We start from the raw sequence: 24,315 nt of genomic DNA on the forward strand, positions 1-24,315 counted from the left end.
CAGAGGTGTAAATGGCTATTCAGGTCCAGCCCGGCTGCCTGCTTTGTTGGGGACTTTCCAGGCCAGGTCTCCACCAGCAATGCCCCAGCTGGGCCGTGCGCCCACGGAGTCCTGCAGGCAAAATAGCTTCTACATATGGCCAAAAAAAAAGTTAACACATTTATACAGTTAACCTTGGTTTATGCTCCCTCAAGTGAAAAGCTCTGTGCCTGAAAACTTGGATCATTTTTGCAATCACGTTAAGCTATAATGGAAGTTGTGTTTTCCATCGGACTGTTGGGCAACAGTGAACAATTAAGTGGGAGCTGCCGTGCATTTAGCCGCGTTTCCTAGACATTTAATAAGCAAAACAATACCAGGGAGATCACATATGCAGTTAAACAGTGCTTTTTCTTTTCCCCCAGTCTTACAAACCCTGTATTTTAGCGGCCAGCTCGTTTCCCATTGTTTTCCTCCCACTGGGTGGTCCTTCCAGGGTGCCACTCGAGAGGGATACAATAATAAAAAGGGAAGGGGAAGGAAGGGACACCAACATAAAGAAAAACAAAATGTATGACAATCTGCAGCAGGCTACGGATCAGAGGTCAGCAAACAAGAGGTCCTTCTCTTTTACAGGTTGCTTCCTGGAAACAGTCTGATTAAGCTGACAGCTTGAATTATGTGTTACATTTTGTAATGCACAATCCATCTGTGCTAAGTCCTCTTCAATGCAGCTGAAGCAGCACAGGCATAAGCTCTGCCTTTTTCCACCCCCTCAGCACAGGCCTTAAAATAGTCATCATCTTTCTCTGTGCTAATTCTCAGAGACCCTCCCCCCCCCCACCTCCCGCTCCCCGGGTTTAAGCCCTTAAAGAAAGGGCCGGGTGCTGTAAGGAATGGTAAGAGGATACGGAGCCTTTCACCTCTGATTCAGCAGCTCAGACCGGCAACAAGCAGCCAAGGACTGGAGCTATCGGGTGGCTCCACCTGACAGGAGGTGAGATCAGGTGCCTTTACAGTGCCACTCGAACAAGCCAGGCAAGCCCCCAGCTCACCAGCGGGCTCTTCGGCTGCAGACCTGAATGGAAAATACACAGCCCAGGCTCTCAAGTGGGTCTGAGCTTGTGGGATGAGACAGCAGATGTGTGTGTACAGCCTCTGATCAATGCACCCAGCCAAAAATGCTCAGAAACACAGTTATTTGCCAACATCACCATTTTTAATAAGTAAGGTAGCAAAATCACAGCACCCCACGGTGAACTGCAACCAAAGCGCAAAGCTTACACTAAACCTTTCATAGCAACATCACCTTTCTTTGGCTAATAACCTGATGATGTTATCATGACAACCATTCCTCTATCTGGAAAAGGCAGTTTGAAATTAGGCTGAACTCACCCAGAGGTAAAATATGACCTGCAAACACTTACTGTGTGGAAAAAACCCAAAACTTTAAAAAAAGCTATTTCTGCAGTAAGGTAGGAAAAGAATTTTCTCCGAAAACGTAAACTTGTGACTTCCTGACACGCAACAAGAATTTTGTTTTGCCTTCCGAGTGAGCTACGATCCCTGCACACAAAAGCTCCTTTCCCTTCCATCACACATACTAATTTCAAAGACAACATCAAAAGTGTACAAATGGCCCAAAGAAAGGCGAGGGATGGTACTTCGTTTGGATGCCACAGCAGTGACACTGCTGCATTGGGAAAGTCCAAGCTGCAGATATTTCAATTTAAGAGGACAAACGTGTATATTTTTGCATAATTTCTGCATATTTCTACAGCCAGCATAGGAATTTTGTAAGAGAAAAAACACTTAGACTAAAGGGACATCGCAAGACCTGTGATACTATTCATTCTGTGAATCTGTGGCATGGTATATTCAGACCAAAAGAAGTTGCATTCTCATAGTTTGTGTAACTTACATAACTGAAATTCATGCAGTAGTTACTTGGAAACTTTTCCCCAAGATTTTCAGCTCATGAATTATTTCACAAGACTCAAGCATGCATGCTGAGTTTCATGTGCATTGGAAAGATGAACCTGGAAAGCCTACAGGATTGTAAGTGCAACAATGGAAAAGGCTGCTTATCCCTCCACGAGGCTTTGTGCACCTGCCATCTTTGAAATTTTATCTGCTTTTTAATTTTCAGGTGAAACAAATTAAAATTTCTATCTTTTCTGCAGAAACAGCCAACAGTGGCGATCCCACTTCTATGGCCTTGAGAAACGGAGGTATTCAGCTTGGTATAATGCGAGCGGAAACCTCCATGTTCTGGTTTCAGTCGTGCTCTGGAGATAATGCGAGCAGTGAAACCTTTCATATAATTTAGCTGGGCTTCAAGAGCATTGCACAATATTTTCATCAGTTTATGAACAGCAAGGCATCACTAGCGTTGACAGGAGAGAACAAAAGGTTAAATTACCATCGCTCAGCTATGACTTCTCTAGCAAAGGCAGGCACTCTATGCAACTTCCCTACAAAGTGTTATGATTAACAGCTGTTATACAAAAGAAAAACCGAGTAAAAGCTATTTAGATGTAAATTAGATGATGTTTCCATAGCAAGCAACAGTCTGATGCAAATGTGAAATGATAAAGTTACAGAAGTGTATATTGCTGGCCACCAGTTTCTGCTCAACTGCCATCTATTAAAACACATACTAATATTGAAATCAGTACACCTAAGACGGCGTGACCATGAATGGAGGAAGAATAGATGCGTTAAGCAGATTAAAAAGCTACAAACAACCAAAACCAAAAAAAACCCCAACCAGTGACACTGGTGAGGAGGGAGAAGGGTGTTGAGAACACAGAGGACAAGAAAACAGAAGCGTGCTGCTAAGGGAGAGCAGGCAGGAGAAAGGCAAGTCACCAGTCACAAAATTGTGGAGTCAGGTAGCGGTGGGATGGTTGAGGGGAAGGGCGGGGGGATGCCCACAGACATGACACACTGCAGAGGGAACCGGTGGCAAATGGAGGGATGCTCCCGCAGCAAAAGGGCACGACAAGGTGCGGACCCTGGAAGGGATGACGGTGGTTGGCATGGGGCTGTTCGAACACAGTGAGGGAGCAAAGCCAGCCCTGCCATGCAACCCGGGCAAACCCCATAGACCATCTTGTAGTGGGTATTGCCCGCCGGGATGGGGATGTGCTTCCCAGTCTTACAAGCACATTGCAAGGCCGAAAGTCCAGCTATGACTGGTAATACAGCTGATACTCTGGTGTTGCAGTTGTTGGCAATAAAACCCCAGCACTTTCACAGAGTAGCAGATGCATCTGTGTCATGCTTTCCTTGTTCTCTCTACTGTTTCCAAAGAAACTGCTCAAGAAATGCAACCAACTGGAAATTTTAATCCACACAAACTATGCTGTTTAATAAACTGTAAGTACTATGATATAAACTTGTTGAAATAAGATTTGTATACTTTTAAAGAACATCTATTGCATTTTATCAACAAACATACTTACCTCATCCAAGTCTGACCTCAATGAGTTACCTAAAGCCACTAGCACAGAGGTAGCGAGATACTAAATAAATAGCCAAGAAGTTTGCCCACCTGCATGCAGCTTTAGTGCCACTTATCAGCCAGGCTGTGAAAGTGGCCTCCAGGGCACACGCCAACAAACGAGTACCAGCAGAGAGAATACACATAGGGACATACCTGTCTGGTGCTGAGCTGACCAAGGGCTCCTCCTGCGCCATGGGAGGGTTTGGTGGTTGCAGCGGGGAGCCATCCACAGGGTGGGCATCCCTGCCCTCCTCCCAGCTGTCTGAGGGTGAGGCTGCTCCCTGCAGCGGGCCAGGAGTGCTTGACATCGCCTCCTTGGCACTCATGGGGACTGGGAGCTCGACACTGCTCTCCCAGCTCGCCTCCTGACAAGTCCGCCAGTTACTCAGGCAAGGCTTTGGTCCTGTAAAAATAGTAAGTTAGAAAAAGTTACTCCCAAAACATTAGCAGGACCAAGGAATACATCATAGCATACAGAATTAAACGAAGATGACCTATGCTGCGTCTTCAGCTCTCCCTTACATGCGTAAGCAAGCATCCCTCTGCTCTCCCTTCACTTTGATTTTCCCTGCCCACGGCCCCATGTCCTTCTGCGCTCCTCTCACAAGGGGGAGTCCGGGGAGGCTCCAGCCTCCACGTCTCATGCCTTTTGGGTTTGCAGCTCCTGGCAGCTGGGAGACAAACCTGGCACTCCTCAAAAACCACCGGCAGGAAGACCAGCTACTTCACTAAATCATCTCTGGAGGAACGATGAAACAGAAAAGCTGGAAAAAGCTTTTCTTAGAGGGGAGAAAAAGTGCACCTGAAGAGCCTACTATCATACACCTTTTTTAAACCTTGCAGAAGAAATACATGCCTGGAGGCTTTTAAACTCTGCACGTTAATTGCCTCCTCTAAAAGAGGAGAGTACGGAGCTGAATCATGCTTCCAAGATGACAAATACATGCAACTTACCTTTTTACAGAATGCCAAAAGTTAATGGACCAGCTAGTGCTGTAACAAATTAGTATTGCTACACAAATTCCCACTTTTCCATAAAATTCACCACGGGTTTAAATTAACCAGCATTCGCACACCTGCTAACGCTACAGCACCAGCATTTCTACTTGTCTTGGTCACGGAGTTTCACTGGAACCAAATCACTTAAGTTTTATGCCAAGCAGTAGCTGGTGTCAGGATGGGGTCTGAGGATGGGCTCTCTTAGTCTTGTTTCCAAATTTGTGAAGCAAGTATGTGCAACAGAAATGTCACTACTGCACTTGCTGGAAAATGAGGATGGGGGAAGAGCAGAGTTTTGTTCTCCAGTTTGGAAGAAGGGAAGAAAGGGGCCATTTTCTTGCTTTGTTAGCCTGGGGGAAATGGGATTTGTTGCTTCTACATTTTGTGCTGCTGCTGCCGAGCAGCAGCCAGGGAGCAGCAGGAGAAGCTGGCGAGCACCACTCTGCACAGAGCCGGCAGCAGAGCCCGGTGCGTGTTTGCTCCTGGTATGGCACCGCCAAGCATCTTCATCAGCTGCCATCGATTGCAGCATGGAAGGTCAAGCTTAGGGGAGCTGGAACAAGCCAGTCCCCGCTGCACATTCAAACCTGGACCGCATTAGCCTGTTCACTTCGCAACATGCATCTGGCAGCAGACAGACATAGAAAGCCCTCCGGGCGGTCTGAGGTGATTACCATGCCATTTGACAAAAAGATAATTTTGATTTTGAACACAACTGTACAGTTTCTCTGAAGGTAGAAATACCACATTCCAGAAATTAAATGGCTATTTCTTTCCCAGACACTGTGCTGGCCACCCCAGCCTTCCCCGTGGGGAGGAACCAGCGCTCTGCAGAGCTGCAGGCACAGCCTGGGGCTAACGTAAGCCAGGCTAGATTGGTCTCCTTCCAGTGCTAGAAAGGACAGGCTGTCATTAAAACAGAGAAGTGGCAAATGCATCAGAGGAAAGAAAACAAGAGGCAAATCCATTCCTTAGAAAAAGCAAAAGAAACTGAAAAACCTCAAGAAGGAAGATGCCAGGAAAAAAACAAAAACCAAAAACCAAGAAGTAGCACAGAAGAGCATCTGATGGGAATGCCAGCTTTCCTCTATAAAGAAAACCACAATCACTACAGGAGAGCAGAGTCCTTGCATCATTAGGGTTGCCACCAGTTTCCATTATAAATAGTTCCATTTTAGCAATTGTTATGGGGCTTGGAAAACTAGTTGAAGTTCAAAATTGCTATGTTAACTGGCAAGGCAGGGGAGAGTATTTCTGCAAGGTCTTAAAAAAGGCATAAACTGTTACTTAGTGACAAATCTTTGTCACTGCAACTTCAAAACCAAGTCCATTAGCTAACTTCAAAGTAACCAACCAAGCCAGTAAAATAGGAGAGAATGCATTTTGCCAAGATGGGGCAAGGAGAAGTTGGAATACAGCCTTTGAGGGCAGCACATCTCATTCCAGAGCAAGAGCATCTAGGCTGGGAGGATCTGCACCGCTTTTCTCACAAAGTCCAGAACAAGGCAGAGAACCACCACCAAGGAAGACTTAATCCAGCTGCATACAGGGACACACTGATCCTCAGTCTACATTGCCAAATCCTATTTCTGGAAATGGATAACTCTTCTGCACAAACATCTGAGGAAGAAGGAACTCAACCCCAAAAAAGTGATATATTCTGCCAGTGCAGTACGTTCACATTAAACCTCTTAAAATGAGGGTCAAACTACTTCAAGACAACCATGGGCACAACAGTGAATAATTCTTCACTTTATAATAGCAAATCTGAACAGGTTTGGCTCCCAGCAAGCCCTTGTCTGTCCAGATGAGAGGCCTGGGAGGAAACAGAGTCAAAAGAAAAAAAAAAAAATTAAAAAAAAAGAGTGCTGCCATGCTTCAACCACAACACGCATAGGGGAAACTAGCAGCCATGGCCATCACTCTGGCTGGGGCGAGTGTGCCCCAGCACCAGGCAGAGACAGACAGGCACACGCCCACTGTACCTGGGACGCTTCCCCGCAGCCGTTCCTCCTCGGGGGTGGCTGGTTTGGGATCAGATGCTGACGAGGTAAGCTGCTCGGAGCCTTCCTCACCAGCGGCGAAGTCCCCGTGTCTCGCTGCTCCCTCCGCTGATGCATCACTCTCTAAACCGGTACTTCTGCTCTCTGGACCGAGTCCTTCAAGTGACGGTGAGCACAAAGGTGGATCGGGCGCCAGGCAGCAATCTGTGAGCTGGGGGGGTTTCTGCCGCGTGCCCAAACCTCCAGCGGCTGAGACGGCTGATGTGTGGCGACCCATAAGGACTGTTGCCGGACGACACAGTCCTCTTGGCACAGCTGCCCCAGTGCCAATTCCTGCCTGCCTTGCAATCCACAGCATCTGAAAAAACACAGGTGGGAGATGGCTTAAGGAAACAAACACGCAGCATGATGCAAATGGAACTTCTACAGGATCACATGTTGGTCTCTGGACAGAAAAGTATCACAGCATTTAAGTTATTTTCTATAGTGTTATAATTACGCAAACACTTGGCATGCATTTCTTGTGTCCTGGTGTAAAAGTGAGGGCCAGGACTTCAACTGAAGCTCTGTGAGCCAAAACAACCTGTGGCAAAAGCCCACTGCACCCCCAACCCGACTAAAAGGGACTGAAATACACAAAGGACTCAAACTAATCTAAACAGTAACTGTTTTTTACAAACAGGCAGTCTTTTCAGATGAGATTCCTGCAAAGACTTTTAAGACCCTGGACCAAAGCAGACATTTATAGCTACCCACCGAAGTCACTGAAAACATCCTGACGCTACTGACTCTAGTGGAATCATTTTGCTCTACTTGTGCAGGACTTTGCACAGCCGCTGGTAGCCTGTGGTTTAGGTACTGCAGCATCCTGAAGTTAAGATACGATCATCAGGACCCCACCGCAGTGTCCGTGGCACAGCTGGCCTTTCTGAAGCCACCCACAGCAGCTGCTCTGAGCAACCTCCTCCTGCTGCTCTTCTCATGGTCTCCTCGAGAAGGCAACGGGATAAGGAAGGGTCCCCACAGAGTCTGAAACGTGCATCTGCCACCGCTTGCTTGTCTATATATCCAGCTTTGCTCACAGCATGTCAGAGCAAATAAGAATGAGGCAAAAATCACTTTATTCATTGTCTTCCTTCTGCTCTTTCCTGTCTTTTAAATCACACCAAAGAAGAACAATTACTCAGCTAACACCATGTAGACGAAATCATTTCCCACAAGGCAACTTTGGGCACCGAGCAGAAACGTTTTAAATGGCACTTTCCACCAAAAACTGTTGAACTTGCATAAAAATAGTTCCAACAGTATAACCACTCTGCTTCTAAATCCCAGTGTTTTAATACTTGCCTTTTTCTCTTTGTAAGTCTACTCAATCAGAACAATTTAGGAGGAGGGGCTACTGCCACCTCTACTACTAAAAGGTCACTGCCAGTTTATGCAAAGCCAAAATTAGCTATCGTAATACCATTGTTCATACTAAGCAGGGCTTACTTTTCAGCCCCAAATCACAGCAGGACAATTTACAGTCACCTCCACACCTCTCTCCTCTCTTTCATTGCCTGACCTCTTCCTACCATACAAAGTCAGCTGCCAAGCCCAGCTTAAAGGAAACAAAGGCATCTTGTCTAGTCTGTGACCAAATTTCATTTAAAAAGCTCAAATTCCGCATAACAAGAAGCAGAACAAAAAGCCATGAAGTTATTTTAAGAAGGAGTAAAGGTTTGTTACTCAGATTAAGTTCACAGCTTATTCCATCACCACTGCTCTCGGGTTCCTCCTAATTACTTTTCGGGTCTTGGATTTGCCGATTTAAAATGCATCTAGCAAGTACTTTATGGATTTAGCAGCTCCTGGATGTAGTGTTCCAAAACAAATGCAATTCAAACAGGAACAAGTGCTTGGCAGAATCCTAGCAGACACACATCTCTAACGAGCTCCTCTGTGACCGCAGAAAAAAATATAAATCTCTTCACTGCCTTTGCATTCTCAAAGCAAAAGTATGACAGAATGTGGGTCTAAGTACTGTTTTTACTACCAAAAACAAAGCAGTAAAAACACGTAGATGACTTACCTAAAACAGTCAACAAGATTACTGAACCTCACGTCACTCCAGCTGGGAGTTAAATGAAGTCTCTGCACAAAGCGCACTTACAATCCTCTTTTTGGTTGTGGAGTGCAGGGTCCCCACTTCTTCCTCCAGTAACAAATACGATTTTTTTTTATTATCATTAAAGTATTTTGAAGAAAACAAAGATAAGAAAAAAATCTCTTCCATTAAGACTTGCAAAAGGGCCCAGTCTCCCCGACAGTAGACCACCACGTGAAAGCTAGGGATGTGAAGGTAAGCCAGAGGCTTGTCTCTTCCAGGCACCAGGCATTACTCTCACCTAGTGACATCCCGCTTCCCAGGGAAGGGTGCTCTTCCATAGGTGGTTCCTGGGAGGTGCCCTAGGCCCTACATCCAACAGACACGGCAGTGCCAAGATGCACATGTCCAAAAAATCTTCAAAAGACTTCAAGAAAGTGCTTCAAAGTTGAAGCCAAACTTCATTGCACAAAGGTTTCAGAAGCCCAGGTTACACAGCTCTGCCAGCTGAGGACCTCTTCAGTACAGTACCTCTCCTCCAGCTTGTAACACCAGACTGTCCTTCCACCGGGCTTCAAAAGACTGGCGCTCAAGTCCTTTCCATGGAGAATCATGGTTTTCTAGACAAACACTGCTTGGGTATATGACGTCTAGGCTTAAGGACTCCCATAACAATTAAGAGTCTCAAAGGGTGCATATCCCATGGCTCAGAGAAGTACCAAATAGTCACGCTGACGTCTTAGGGGCATCGGGATACTCTAGAAGATTGGTTCCATGACTGTCCTTCTCTGTCCCCAAGACACATCACTGATGAGGTTATCACACAATCACTGGCATCCTGACTAGCCTGAAGAAAATCATTACGATACCAGGACTGTGAAATAAAACCAGGTCCAAGCTGTGACAACTTACATCCTGGATAAACCACCTGCGAACTGTATGTGCTAGCTATGACTGTCTCGGTGTCACATTGCTGAGGTCAAACTCTTATATTTTGGACACAAGAATAAACAGATTTTAAGTGAGGTGAAGGTGGTGGGAAACAGGCATAATCGGTCTGAAAAAAGATGGAGTTACAGACTGAGATCTGAGACACAGCACATAGACAAGGCAAAAGGATGCATGACTTAGTTGAAGTTAGCTTTGTATTTAAGGAGGGAGATGAAAAGGCGAAAGAAGGGGATAGGGGATGAAAGAGTCCACAATCAAACTATTAACCGTAGTTCAACATAAAGTGACATATTTGGGTACACACCAAGTTCTTGTACTGTCCAAAACCTGCTAACTGTTTTTAAACATCTAAGTCACACCATGAGCCTTCGATGTTCCAGTATTTATGTAAACTTTTCCATAGGTTAGAAATCACATCTCCTACACCGACTGCTTTTAACTGAAGAATCTAGCATTCCAAAATAAACTCCGCTTTTCACATACGTCCGAATTAAAAATGTAATTCACAAGCTGCCGGAGGCCTGCTTATATAGGTCAAGGTTGCTCGGGTTCATTGCTTTGTATATTACAGTTTAAAGAATGCTCTAAATTCAAGGTTTTTAACTTTTTAATCTACAGGGAAAACTTCCTGTAACTCAGATTAATGACTGCTAATGCACTGAAGAAAGAAAACCAAAAACCTTCCTCCTACTATAAAAACAAAATAGTGTGGCCTCTGTTTCTTTTCTGATAAGAGTCTTAAATACCAAACATTTAACTGCATAATAACATTTACTGGCAGCCAGGCAGCCTGCTTAGCAGATATATAAAGCAGGTAAAAGGAGAAAAAGTTAATTTCTTGGCTGAATGATTCCATCGGTAGCTATAGGGCAAACTAGAAAGTCTTTTAGTAAAGTAGCAGTTGATTCTTCTATCAATCTGCAGCACACATACTCTTCCAAGGAATGCATTAAATATGAAAATCATATCCCGTTATCATCTGTTTCCAGCTTTCAGCCCAGTAAGCTTTTCTTAATGAATGCTGTAGCCTAAGGGACAAGCATGCTGTTGGCTTTTCTGAATAATGGAGTGATGCTACCATTTTTGCTTATTACAATATCGACTAGCTGAGGGGGTTTCACACATAGTCACAAGTGACTACTCTTGCCAGCATGCTCCAAGTTATTACAAGATGTTTTTAGACATTTCATCTAAAAGAGCTTTACTGCTTTTAGTGAAGAAAACAGCTATGGTCTTGAACTGTATCATTTATATGGAGATAGGAGGAGGGATTAGAAGCCTGCATTACTGCAGATATATAGCAGAATATATTTAAGTATTCCTTGTCAGTCTTTTTGTCTGTTACTTAGATATGCAATCTAAGAAACCTGAGAAAAGGTCAAAACACACAAAATTATAAATACACCGTATGAATAAACTGCTGCATTTTTTAAAATATCATTCGTTAAGAATATTTCCTCCTCGGTCAAGACCGTTTTCACACTATTTGGCATAGGAATTATGAAAACCAACACGAGGATGAATATAAACAGTTAAGAGTTCTCCCCTCTTTTTAATTCTAGTTCTTCGGTTGAAATAGTTGCACTTTCTACCCAGGTTATTCTACTTCATTCAGGCACTAAACAGTATTTCACGCTACAAATGCCACAACAGAAATCCCCATGCAGACTGCTTAGCAGTGCCTGCCTCTTCATGCAGCAGCTCAGAGGAAAGCACATCAATGTAATAAGACACATTCCCTCCTCTTCTTTCACATTACCTGCTCATTGTGTTCTTCTTCCTTGTCACCTTCTGCTGACAAGTTACCTTCTTGAAGTGATAGTACACTTTTAATTTGTCTTCCGTACCATGCCTAAATGTGAAGAAATCCATTACATAAAACGGAAGGCCAAAAAACCCACCCCACCACAAATCAACAAGTATTACTTTGCAAATTGTGCATTTTAAAATGTAATGTCCTAGCAGCATTTTTTACTTGGACTATGTTTAAAAAGCCAGAGATCTCATTTTCTCCTAATTTTTCCACTCCCCTGAACAAATGACGTGGCCTATACGCAGTCTTCTGCAGGTTTTTAATACACATTTATTCATTCACGTAATTTAGAATCCTACAAAATAGTAATAACTTGTTGACTCAAATCTCTTTAATCCCAACTAGTATTTGTAATGCCAAATTATTTCTGCTGTATCCAGACAATGATTCCGCTGCTTTGGGATGAAATGAGTTGTTTTATATACATCATCTTACAACTCATTGAGCCATTATAAGGAAAAAATATATGGCAGATGCTATAAATAGCAACCCAGCATGAAAGGCAACTTGCTGTAGTGTTACTAACAAACAACTGCATAAACCATCTTCACCTCCACTACATTGTTTAATTGACCAAATGTAATGCATTCATAGTAGGACCACTGCTTAAAAGCCAAGCACATGCAGCACCTATAATTAATCCTGTTTGTTAGTAATTGTAAACCCCAATAACAAGTTACATCAGCCCTGAATGAAAGCACTTCAATACCTATTCTGCATCAGGTAATATGCATGAACATAAATCTTTAAAACAATTAACCAGCTCTGCACTTCACTCCAGTGGTGCATTCAGCAAGTCTGCTATTTCCTAGGTAATAGAAGTTGTTCATAAAATTGTAAACATGAAATTTTAAGAAACAAAGACTGACCACATGAGAGTTAAAGATGCTTAAAATAAGCATAACTACTGGATTTTATTGAAAGCTTAAGTGAATTTACTTCTACTCCCAAAAATTACTGAACAAATTACAGACACGGGAAAAAAAGTATTTCAGAAACAAAAGAAGTTGTCAGCTACAGCCACATAATAAACTGTGCAAATAGTTAACGATAAAGGACTCCTAAAGGGCATTCTCTCTATCAGAAATTATTACTGTTTTCTCTCTTTTCATTCTGTGTGCTTCCGTGATAGAGTAAATGATTACATGCTCCATAATTCTTATGCAATCCACAACAAGGGGGCTTTTCACAACTGTAACAGAGGATATGTAATCTGTGCTTTATTCAACAGCTCAGAAAAATAAGTCTGACCTGGCAAAAATAAAATGGATGGCACAGAAACGTCAAAATGGAAGCAATGAACAAAAACCCCGCATGCAGATCAACCCATGGCACAACTGTGACTCACACCAGGGTAACAGCCTAGTGCTAGTCAAACTGGTGTGCATTAGGGTTGCTAAGGAAAAAAAAAAAATCCTTAAACACAACAGGGGAAACCTAGCATCACAACATACACCCTTGTCATGCCTTGCTTTAAATAAAAACAAAAGAAAAAAGGGGGAAGAAATCACACACAGCCAACTCCCACCCAGGACAGTCTCTAGACTACATGTTACTAAGCTGAAGCAAGGAAAAGATGGTCTGTGAACGGCACCGGACCCAACAGACTTAAAAGAATTAGCAGGCACTGGCTGGGCTACAGTTGTGAGAGGAATTTATTAATGTGGGTATGCAACCATGGGATGTTAGCCAGCCCATTGGTTTATTAGCATGGAAATCAGTTGCCACTACAAGAGACAGCTACATCTTTTCCAAACAGCTTCCTTAATTCCAAAAGCCAGGAGATCAGCTCACACCCCCCAGATCACCTGCTCCGTACACTCACAGACAGCACCTCCCAAACAGTACGTGCAAACCTAATGGCATTTCAGAGGGAGCGTTCATCAACAGGAACAGGTCTCATCACCCCACCTCAAACACCATACACAAATATCTTCCACAGGAGCGAAGAAAAGCAGAGATTGGGGCTATTTAATACAAACAACAGAAGGCAAGGTTAATACATTGCAAGTTACAGCTAACCATGGGGAGAGTTGTCTGGAGCCAGCTAGTTGTTATTGTTGTTAAGAAAAAAAAGCAAGGAGGTTTTCAATGAAATCAAAGACAATAAATTTTGGTGGGGTCTTTTTGTTTGGTTGGTTTTGTTTTGGTTTTTTTAAGCCACAGTACAAAATTACTGTATAGGGCTGCTTGTCACATTATACTGATTTGACAAAAAGCTTACGAGGATTCAAAAAGGACTAGACGCTAAATTAACATCCATAGTTAATGGAAGATTTTTAGAAAGCACAAAGGCTCACACTTCAGGTCATACATACACCTACTGAAAGAAAAGAACTTTTCTAATGTAAGAACTGCATACAAAGGGTTTCTTGCCCTTTACTGTGCTGCAGCTAATGAAAGCCAAACCAGACAGTAGGAGAAAAAAAAAAATACAAAGTACATTGCTGCTTCTACATCCCTATTTCAGGCTAAGCTCTAATAGCACTTCCTAGTGCAGTGTTTCCAGAGCATATTAAGAAAAAAGTTTAAATCAGTATTTTAAAGTAAGGTTTGCTCATTTGTTTTCACACTTCGACATAATTTTATACTTTTTCCCCTTCTGCTCCCCCTGTTTTTATGTTGCAGTCCAATTCCTTCCTCCTCTCAGTTTTTTTCAGAAGTGCTTATGTATTTCGTTTCACACACTTGCTGTACCTGAGGACCTGAACCACCCCACACTTTTCTTTCAGTCCTGTACCACTGTCATCCAAGCGTGCTGCTGCACTTTCACATTTGCTGGACCCAGGCTTTTTAGACACCTCCTTTTAAGAGGATCACAGTCTAAATTTTTACTGTCTCAGATAAAGCTGTGTGTGCCCCTGAACAGAAGAGAGAGGGAGGAAAAGAACACTGTTCCTGAATTAAAACTGCATTTCAGAGAAATAAAAGCTAAGCACAACTGAGTTCGACAGCTATGCAAGTATAAGCATTGTGTCAGTACCACATCATAGAGGCTTAAAGAGTGGCAGAGGGACAGAATAGTCCCTATCAACTATTTCTGAAGAATGCTACTGCTCTTAGAAAGCAGATATAAACACACTTCTCTCCCAGTTTTTACCTCCTCAAAAATCTGACTCCATATACTAGTAGCATGTGTGCGTCATGATTGTATTTTTTTAAAATCTGAGATCCAAATCTGATCTGATTACCAAACTATATCACTTTGCAACACCCCAAATTGTTCTTCAGTGAATAGCAAGACAAGATATTAATAATAGGATTCAAAAATCCTCAAAGCTTGGCTGTTCATTTTTGTTCGTCCTCATAACAGCTTTTATTCTTTCTTTTAAAATGTAATGACCATGCACGTTTTCTACCTGTTGCGGTGATTTTAAAAAAATTAGTCATTTAAAAACTGAACAGGCATGTATTAGTTCAACAGCCTCTTTCATACGGATAATTCATCCCAGCACGAGGTTCTCAAACTGATGACATTCAATGAAGTCAGTAATAAGACCCCTTTTGCAAATGTAGACCTTTGAGCTGGCAGCAGTCAAGGCAATGAGTGAAGAGAGGACGAGCAGCACATTTGCAGTTGTCTTTTGATAACAAAGGTGCTACAAAGACAACAAGAAGTATGTTATGTTGGGTATTGGCTCTTTTAAAGCAGTCATTTGGTACTACCACACTCCTGCCATTGCCAGTTACAATGCACAATTCAAGTATAGTAGAGGATGAAACACTCTTTGGGCTTTACTTAACCAGCCCAGAAGGAAAGTTCAGAATTTCCAACTCTGAAGGCACATGAATCAAATCTCCGAGTCCATGCAAAACATTACCAAAATTACCATCCACCAAAAGCAAGTATGTGAGTGATGCAACGGGATACTAGAGGGAGTAGGTTTTTTCCCCTCTTATCACTGTTCAAGTATTGCTAGTTGACTGTTTAGTAACAGAACTAAGCGTGACCTCATTTTAGCTCAGCTCTAGTCCAGATAGAGCAAATTATTGTGCTTGAACCAACAGAAGTTATTTACTCTTACACTTCCTCTGCTGAAGAGGAAACAGCAATAAGCAGGAGCGAGACTAACTATGGCTATTTAGGGTGTTCACACCAACAAAATTAAAAGTGTCCCAAAGCAGCTTCCATGAAATATATGTGGGTACTTTTAAGTAATAAAAGCCTTACTGAAATACAGTTTTATAGAAAAGTCTGTATGAAAGTATTACAACTCAAGTCATCTTTTTGTCCTAACCTAGATATTGCTGGTTTATTATCTTATCACTAACTCTCCAAACACATACTGCATTACCACATTTTTTTGATCTTGGCTCTCTCTCACTTCCAAGAGGCTCACAAGCACAGGGCACTTTACTGTAGACCCAGTGTTCAGTCCTGTGAAGTGTTGCTGACTACCACTGCAGCTACACTAGGATCTATTACAACATATATTATCAGAGTTTGGGTTCATTTCAAATTCCCAAACATTACCAACTTTAAGCACTCCAAAACATATGCTGAGGTTTCACTAACATCTGAAGTCTTAATGCGCATAATACTCAAAGCCAATTTAGCAACCCTTTAATAACAGTAAACGCTAACGTATTAAATCTTATAGAAAGTTACTTCCATCTTCTGAATCATCTCTGAACTTGAAGTTTTCATATGAGCTTCAAATTGGCTGAATTCCTTTAAAAAGGTCTGGTTTCGCAGAAGAGCTCCTTTTTGTCGTTCATCTATTTCTTTCAAGTATTTTTTCAGCTTCATGTATTTTAGTTTCATTCTATAGGGGGAAAATGAAACTCTACTTAAAGAGTACGAAATTAAAACAAACAACTATTACAATCACTTTTCTTCAGACATATACAAACTAACACTTATGCAGGAGTTGCCCCCCGCCCCTCCCAAAAGGAGCAGACACATTCTTCTGCACAACTCTCCAAAGCTACCTTATAAAACTGACAGACGTCTGTCATGCAACTTCAGGTTTAAACAGGGTGGAGAGGTTGGTGTTCAAAAGGATAAGTCTATTAAAAAAAGTCTTGTAAATTTGTTTTAAATGGATGTTTTAGATACCTGTACGACATTAAATCAAAATGAAAATTGTAATTAGGGGAACATGCTCTGCAAGTCTGTTCAAACTGTGATATTAAGGCTGTGGTTTCACAACTGCTTTAAGCCAACCTAAACCCATGCTGCTACCAAAATGGGCATCTCACTCCAAGCCTTCCTTTTTCATGCCAATACTATCTGCTATGTGGCCACGCAGCAAATTAGGCCAAGAGCAATCCAGCTGAAAATCCATCTAAATGAGTTCACACACCCAAAACCAGGTTCACTTTCAGCCAGACCTATTGTCTTATCTGATTACAGGGCAGCCACACAAGCATTAGTGCCAACAAAGGCAAAATGGGAACGGGGCAGTCAGGAGCATCTTTTGGTCTCAATCTGCCTAGAGGTCTACTTAAATCAGTTGTGAAACTGCAACCTAAATCCCCCAAGCTGCCAATATTTTCAGAGAAACTTCAGTTCAAAACCTGTTAGATTAAAATAGATCAAATAAAGACATTTAACAAAGCACATGTGATGTTTCCCCACCTGTTCAGGCATTTCTTTTCCTTTAATTTACATCTTAATTTTCTAATCTAAAGGCCCTCGTTCAGAAGAGGAGTTCCTAAGGGATTGTCCATTGTTGCACCTAGCCCTCAGTCCCTTGAGCCAAGATAGAAAAGTGACCTCCATGAGCTTTACAAAACACATCTGAGGAAAGGAACACTGGATGAGACCCTTTTCAGCCCTCTTTTGTTGTTTGGTGGTTTTTTTTTTTTAATTTAATGTTTAGGTTTGTTTGGGTTTTCTTCTACGAGCTGCACATGCAATTTACACTAAATAGGTAATGCAGAAACAATCCAAGGAGCAGGACCAGAATCTAGAATATTCTCTATGACTTCCTAAAACTTTCAGACTTGGTAAGACCCTAGGATTTTCCAGCACAAACTATGCTACAGTGATTTCTGCAAAAGTTGCATAAAACCAACTTGCATGTTAGTTAGTAATAACTACTACTATTACTAATTGCTATAATAAAATTCCAGTACTAATAAAGTACTTATTGCTTAAGTTATTCCATCAATAACAGACATGAATCTTACATCATACTTAAATTTGTATTTATGTTATTGTTATACAAAAAAAACCTTCAACATTCTAAAAGCATTCCATGATACCCAAGTCTTTGTAGCTAAAATAAAATAACCTATAAGAAGCTTTTAAATAGGCTTACAGGTATGCATCAGACTTTCTGTACTCCATCAGTTTTCTTTCTAATTCCAACCTTTTGGCTTCACTGGAAGAAAACAAACAACATATAATAACATACAACTATTTTACAATTTAAATTCTCAAAATGCAAGAAATAAAGCATTTTACAGACCACAACCTTTTCAGAGCAGAGAGCACATTTTTGCTAGATTGGTAGTCTTACAGATTGATCTGCCAGCCAAGCTTATCACAAAAAAACCAAAACCCACAAAACAAACCTCAAAGCTTTTATCTCTCTCTTTGTTCCCCATTGGAACAAGAGCTAGGTTGTTTTAAAGGGAAGACATGCCTGAACACATCCACACAAGACCCACCAAAACAGCCAGAGACTTCTGCCCAGCTTACGTTACTGTTTCAAGTCCCTTCTCCAGCAGCCCCAGGAAGGGCTCTAAAACCCGAGACTGGCAGTTCATGAGCTCATCTCTCTTCTTCCCCACTCCAAGTCTCAGAGCAGACCACTTGCGATGCAGGAAATACTTGGCTGAACTTGTTCAAATGGACATATCCCCAGAACTTGAGAGAAACGTAACAATACATTCAAATAGATTAAAAAAAAACCAAAACAACAAACCAATTCTTTCCCGGTTTACAGACCCAATGTTCTATCCAAGTATTTTATTTAATGACTTGAACTTAAAATCAAGTACATATTTCTCACTTATGCATTAAAGCCAAGACATATGCTAACACTACCCGCCAGAACTTACTAAAAGGGTAACAGATATAAGCAACCATCAAAAATATTCACAGTTGTGAAAATGCTATGAGGCCATTTGTATCTGCCAAAAGCAATGGAAAGGTATAGGCTCATGGGGATGATCAGACTGCTTAAGAACAAACTCCATACCTCACCTACAATCTATTTCAAAGAGAATCTATTTTCAGGAAAAGAAAAAAAAAAAAAAAGAGTAAAGCTGATATTATTTCATAATTACAAATTGCATCTGAAGATGAGAAACCATCCCATAGGCAAAAAAGAAAAATCAATTGGTAAGACAGAGGCTTCCAGTAGATTCACATTACATACCCTGCAACAATAAAAGCAAGTACCCCAAGTTGCTTATTAAAAAATAATCTCAAATTCTTATTAGCCAGGAAGGCTGTCCATGTGCGAGTGATATGGGCAGATACATAAGATTGCATGCACCCATATGGCTAGGCATGCTTATCTATGGATTTGTGCCCTCCCCTACAAACGTGTCCATGTCGTAGCCACACAGATTTGCCTCCTCTCAGTTGCTCTGCACAGAGGAAAGCAAGGAAAAAAACCCTTTCTGCTTTTTAGTCTGAGAGATCAAGGCATCCATTTTACCCATCTGATCCTGCCACTGTCTGAAACAAGATTAGGTTTTCATGTCATGTATGCAATTTAAAAGCCACATTTCATCTGGGATCTCATCCTTTCAATTTCCTTTTACATGATGGACAGCTAAGCAAAAGCAGAATTCAAGATCTTGTTTTTACACTTCTAGAAGTAATTTTCACGACTCAGTGAAGAACACTGATATCCTGATGGATGTAAAAGCTGGTGGATGCAAACAGGCATTGGCTCCAATCCTGTTTCTCATTCTCCGATGCCACAGGTAGCACATCACATTCCTTCGCTCCCGAAAGATTGTTCTCTTTCTACTGGCGTGTTTTTTCAGTATCCCATTCATTAGTCTGTTACAGCTACTTAGACAGCACATGGTTACATATAAGTAAGGTCTTCTCAAGGCAAGACAAAGCAGTATAAAAACCACCAGGTAAGAGCCTCTCAGCATTTGAATATCATCATTACAGATGCCTAAAATGGCTACTGCACAGCTTGCGCCGTTTTGCAACGTAGCTCTATCCAAGGAGTCCCAACACTGAATTAGAGGCAATCAAGACTTTACTTGCAGATTTACTTGCCTAGGTTCTGGCAAGGTTTCAGCAGTTTCTTTGTGTCAGTGACGGAAGTGACGCCTGAAGGGGTACTGGGATCATTCTGGCCACTCTGTTGCACCACCACCTCCTTTTTTTTCACATGAAAAAACAAAGCGCTCAGCCTGAAAATTTTATTTGTTCACAATGTTAACATGAGGTTAAAATGGTGCCAACAGTCAGTTATCAACTTTTATCTTAAGTGGGCAAAAATAGCCCACTTCAGAACTTTTTAAGGATCCAGGTGTATCATTTTCAAACAACCCCAAATCTTCACTCTACAGAGAAAGAGTGTTAGCTTGGGATTTGAGAGCAGAATTAAATTCCCTGGTCAGCCACAAGCTCTCTCTAATCTCTGGCATTTCACCAGACATCGATCTGTAGTGATATTTTATCCCTCACCTCCCATTTAAACCAGCAGGACTAAGATGCCTCAGTATTTTTTGAGATACCAGGCCTTAGTCTCTTTGTGCTTCAGTTCCGCATCCGTAATGTAGGAATAACAGTACTACTGTCATAATACCCTGTTGAGATAAGTACACAGAAAATTGCACAACACTCAGGTACAATGCAATCTTCCCATAAAAGTAAGAAATGTTATTTTTACAGTTGTTTTTCTACACCAATCTGACATTAAATCAACTGTTGAGCACTAAGCTGCATCCACCTTACTAGCCTGGAGCCTGGCCAAAGCCTGCTCAAGCCTCAACCAACCCCTCTGGTCCCCTGGGTGGGTTAGAGGGGGCCTGGTGAGCACCATCTTCTACATACAGCCGACACCAGCAAGTATTTCTGAAATTAACGGTCCTACCTGGTTTATGCTCCCTGTTCAAGGCATCTCAGTATCTGGACACATTTACTGCAAATCACCCTTAGCGTGAAGCATGTGGGCTCACCGTCTGAAAAGCGAAGCTAATTGCAACGTTAGTCACAGTGTTAAGTACAGCACTTAACTATATAATTTATTTACTTCATCGCCCACACCGCTGAAACACTGCCTTTCTCACCAGCAACCACTGAAGATTAAGTGCTGAGTAATCACAATATGGTCAGGTCTGTATAAAACACAGAAGGCAAACCCTCTGCCCCATTTCACTTCATTATCTTAGACACCTTAAGCCTAATTCTCTATGATTTCGCACACAACACAGATACCACTGACCCGCATACAGAGAACCTATGCACACAGTAATTTGTATATTTAGGTTGGACAAAGTACCAGCATTAGGAAGTAAAACATGGCCAATAAAGTCTAATGTAATTTATGGCACAGTTATGTTTTTTTCTGCACAAGTCTCAGGGCAGTCCACACTAACGATTTATCAGAAGCTTAGTATCTGGTGGCTAATTTCTCAAGCACTTCGGAACCAAGGTATTTAAAGAAAAAATATATTTATCAGGTGGAAAACATATTCATGAGAACGCCCTTCTAGTTCACCAAGAGTCAGCTGGGGGACATAACCAAGCAGCAGCTTCCTCACCACACTTAATCTCTTGCACATACGGCTTTTTAGCAGTGGCTCATTGTTTGCATTAGCACAACTGCGAACTGAAAGCAGGACTGCAGTCAGGAGCGAAACAGATGTCGGGTACTTCAGGTCTTAGAACAGCGACTTGAAATTAGCTGGTGCAGAATTCCAAAGTGGGACTTAAAGCCAAAAGGCTCCTGTGATTTAACAAAAGGGTTTATATTTTACATTTTAAAATGTTGTTTAGATAAAAGGTGTCACTTCATCCAAGAAATTCTGAAGAGGCAACTGCAGCACCACTCCCAGAGGCAGCCTTTCACATTCCCCCAACAGGGATACAACTTGCAATCTAGTGTAAATATTACTCCTTGTTTGTCAACACCACCAAGTACAAATACATCTTTTATATTTTGAAGTACATACAACAGAAGCGTGCCAGGTAGAAAAAAGCCTACTTATCGTCACAAGACCTGTTAAGCTGGGTCTCCAAAGAAAGCACAGTTTCTGCAGTCATGCTGTCTGCTTGCAGGTAACTCCCCTGCCCCAAGTACCTCCCAGACCTTTTGTTGCAAGCAAATTAGACAGAGGAGCTGATGTCTGAGATGTCTGACACGCACAGAGGTCTCGGAGGAGCTGAGAAGGGGTAGTCCATCCGCACAGCTTGAGCTCAGCCCTAGCTCAGACACTAGAGAAGCTACAAAAGTGGTGACCAAATCTCATACAGACTGGGCTCTCAGGAGGCACAAGACATCTCTACTCCTAACAGAAGGGATATCTGCACACAAAGACATAGTTTAAAGCAGCATGCAGTCTAGAACACTCAGATTTTAATCAGCCCTCTCCCTTCATTTCTAATGCCACAATTTAGATAAAAAGCGTCTTCCCTATCTAGGGCTCACATCTTTAATCATTTCAATACAATAAAAATACACTGTGTATATTCTTATCCAGTCTTTTAAAAAGCAAATTATTCCTGTTTTGTTTGCCAGTGGTCTTCCAGAGCAGAACAGGATATTAGTGAAGATATATACAGCATTTTTGTCAAAGCAGTATCTAAATGCAAGTTTAGATTCTCAGTCATGGTGGTATTATTTCTGCTGATTCAGTATGTCTGAGATGCTAGCACGAAAACCAGAAAACCGAAGTCTTCTGCATCAGACAGAAAACAGGTACTGTTTAAAAAGCTTCATAACACTATACCGTAAATGATCTCAACAGACTTTCTCCGGCCAGAAAAAATAAAAAGTGCTAATTGACACCAATTACTGTGGTTATTGGAGTGAGTAAGAGGCTGGGTGCACCATTAATTGCGGACAGCTTCAGAGGAACTGCCCGGTGACTGAGATCCCTCAGGCCAAAGCCCCTTCACAAAGCTGGCATCACCACGTACACTTGCTTTTTCCCTGCAAGTCAGATCCCCATGAAGCACCCACGAACTGAAACACCTATAATAACTTTTTTTGAAGATTAAAAAGACATCTGTAGGAGAGACATCTGTACACGTCCATTCACCAGCTAGCCGACACTGAAATACTATAATCTATATTATTTGCTTGCTTGCTTCAAGTAAGAAATAATTTTGTAAATATTGCCAGAAGCGCTTCAGGAGAGCTTCTCAGACAAGCACTAACAGGCCTACAGCGCTTCAGAAGTCACCCAACACGCTAACATGGAAGTCATACAGCAGAATGAGTGAGAACACAGACGTCGAGTGTTACGCATAAGACAGCTTTAAGTATTCTTCCCCCAATACATCATCAGCCGAAAGAAAATAATAAAAGCAGGAGAAGGTGACAGAAGCGCTCTGTCCGAGACACTGTTGAGAGCCCTGGGCTACGCCCCCACCCCCAGAAGAAGCGCCCGGGTGCTCACATCCCCAAAGCACCCCACGAACCCCGTTTCATTCCCCCCGGCACGCAGGCGCAGCTCTGCCGCACTCCCGGGAAGGCGGGAGCCACCTTCCTCGCCACGGCTGCCGGCGCCCGCGTCCCCTCAGGGCAGAGACTCGGGCGCCGCCCTCCGGGACGCACGGCGGCCTGCCCCCTGGGGAGAGCGACGGGCGGGCCGCCAGCCGCCCCGGCTCCACTCCCCCCCGCTCCCGACGGCAGAAGCCCGCGGGGGCCTGGCGGACGGGCAGGCCGACGATCTCCTCACCTGTCGCGGAGGCGCCACAGGAGGCTGCCGAGCCCCTCGCAGCATGCGCGGCCGGGCGGAGGCCCGCCGCCGGCGGCGGCGGCCTCCGGCGGGCCAGGCCCGCTCATGCCTCCCTGTTTACGCCGGCGGCTCCCGCCGTGCACCGCGCCGGCCCCGCCCCGGAAGCCCCCTCCCCGCGCGCGTGTTGCCGTGGGGACGGCGCGGGGCGCGAGCATCTCCCGCCACCCTGTGGCGCGGACCGGGCCGGGCCGGGCCGGGCCGAGCCGAGCCGAGCCGAGCCGAGCCGAGCCGAGCAGGGCGCAAGTGTCTCCCGCCGCCCTGTGGCGCGGGCCGGGCCGGGCCGGGCCGAGCCGAGCCGCGCCGCGCCGAGTCGGGCGTGAGCCGTCCCGGCTTCCCGCCCCGCGTAACAGCGGCTCTCCCTGCGTGTCTGCCCACGCTGCCCTCTGCCACGCACGGGGCAGGGGATGGAGCCTCCTCAGAGGCCGCCCCGAGGCCAGCCGTAACTGGCATTTTTGAACCCTGAAGGCATTTTTAAGCCTTTAATGGCTTAAAACACGGCTGGGGGCTAATGAGAGCGTCACCTAGAATGGGGACGGAAGGCGTGACGGCAAGAGCTGTGAGAGGGGACTGTTGAGATGTAAAGTGTTTATTCCTAAATTATTACCTCATCTGTTAACATAATATTATTAAACCTGTTAATTTAGGTATTACTACAGCAGTTAAAATGGCTGTGGTGCCCAGTCAAGGCTCTAGACTGCCATGGAGGAGAACTGGGCCCCAGCCTGTTGGGTCACCTGAGGCGAGGCAGTCATCTTCGTGTCTCCGGAAAAGATGGGGAACAGGGACTTTGAATTCCAAAAATAACTGGGAGCTGCTGAACAGTTGGTTTCACTGAGTTTATTGTACACGATGTGTTTCAGGAAAAAAAAAATGCAAATGGCCTCTTTCCATTTGTACAGAAATGAAACATCTCAATGAAATTCCCGATTCCCCCTCCTCTGAATTGCTCCTTTGTCCGGTTGGCAGAGCTCGTCGATGTCCTCTCACCAACACCCCGCTGGCCAGTGGAAAAAGCCACACCATGCTCAGTGAGCACTGGGCCAGCCCTGACAAACCCTGCACTTAAATCCCCATCCGGTAAACG

The 24,315-nt window shown here is 43.4% G+C and overlaps 1 protein-coding gene across 1 annotated transcript in view; it reads right to left on the reverse strand.

Moving 5' to 3' along the window:
- Positions 1-23,278, reverse strand: part of KIZ (kizuna centrosomal protein) — a gene marked incomplete at both ends in the record, with an annotated part of 50,743 nt that extends 27,465 nt beyond the window's left edge. Inside the window, 6 exons of the mRNA XM_081998246.1 lie at positions 3,641-3,890; positions 6,472-6,847; positions 11,286-11,378; positions 15,949-16,105; positions 17,606-17,668; positions 23,172-23,278. Coding sequence (XP_081854372.1) covers positions 3,641-3,890; positions 6,472-6,847; positions 11,286-11,378; positions 15,949-16,105; positions 17,606-17,668; positions 23,172-23,278 — 1,046 coding nt within the window. The remainder of the gene's footprint in view (positions 1-3,640; positions 3,891-6,471; positions 6,848-11,285; positions 11,379-15,948; positions 16,106-17,605; positions 17,669-23,171) is intronic.
- Between the last annotated feature and the right edge of the window lie 1,037 nt (positions 23,279-24,315).

This window comes from Phaethon aethereus (assembly GCF_964289735.1).
Source record: "Phaethon aethereus genome assembly, chromosome: 3".
Classification (NCBI taxonomy): Eukaryota; Metazoa; Chordata; class Aves; order Phaethontiformes; family Phaethontidae; genus Phaethon; species Phaethon aethereus.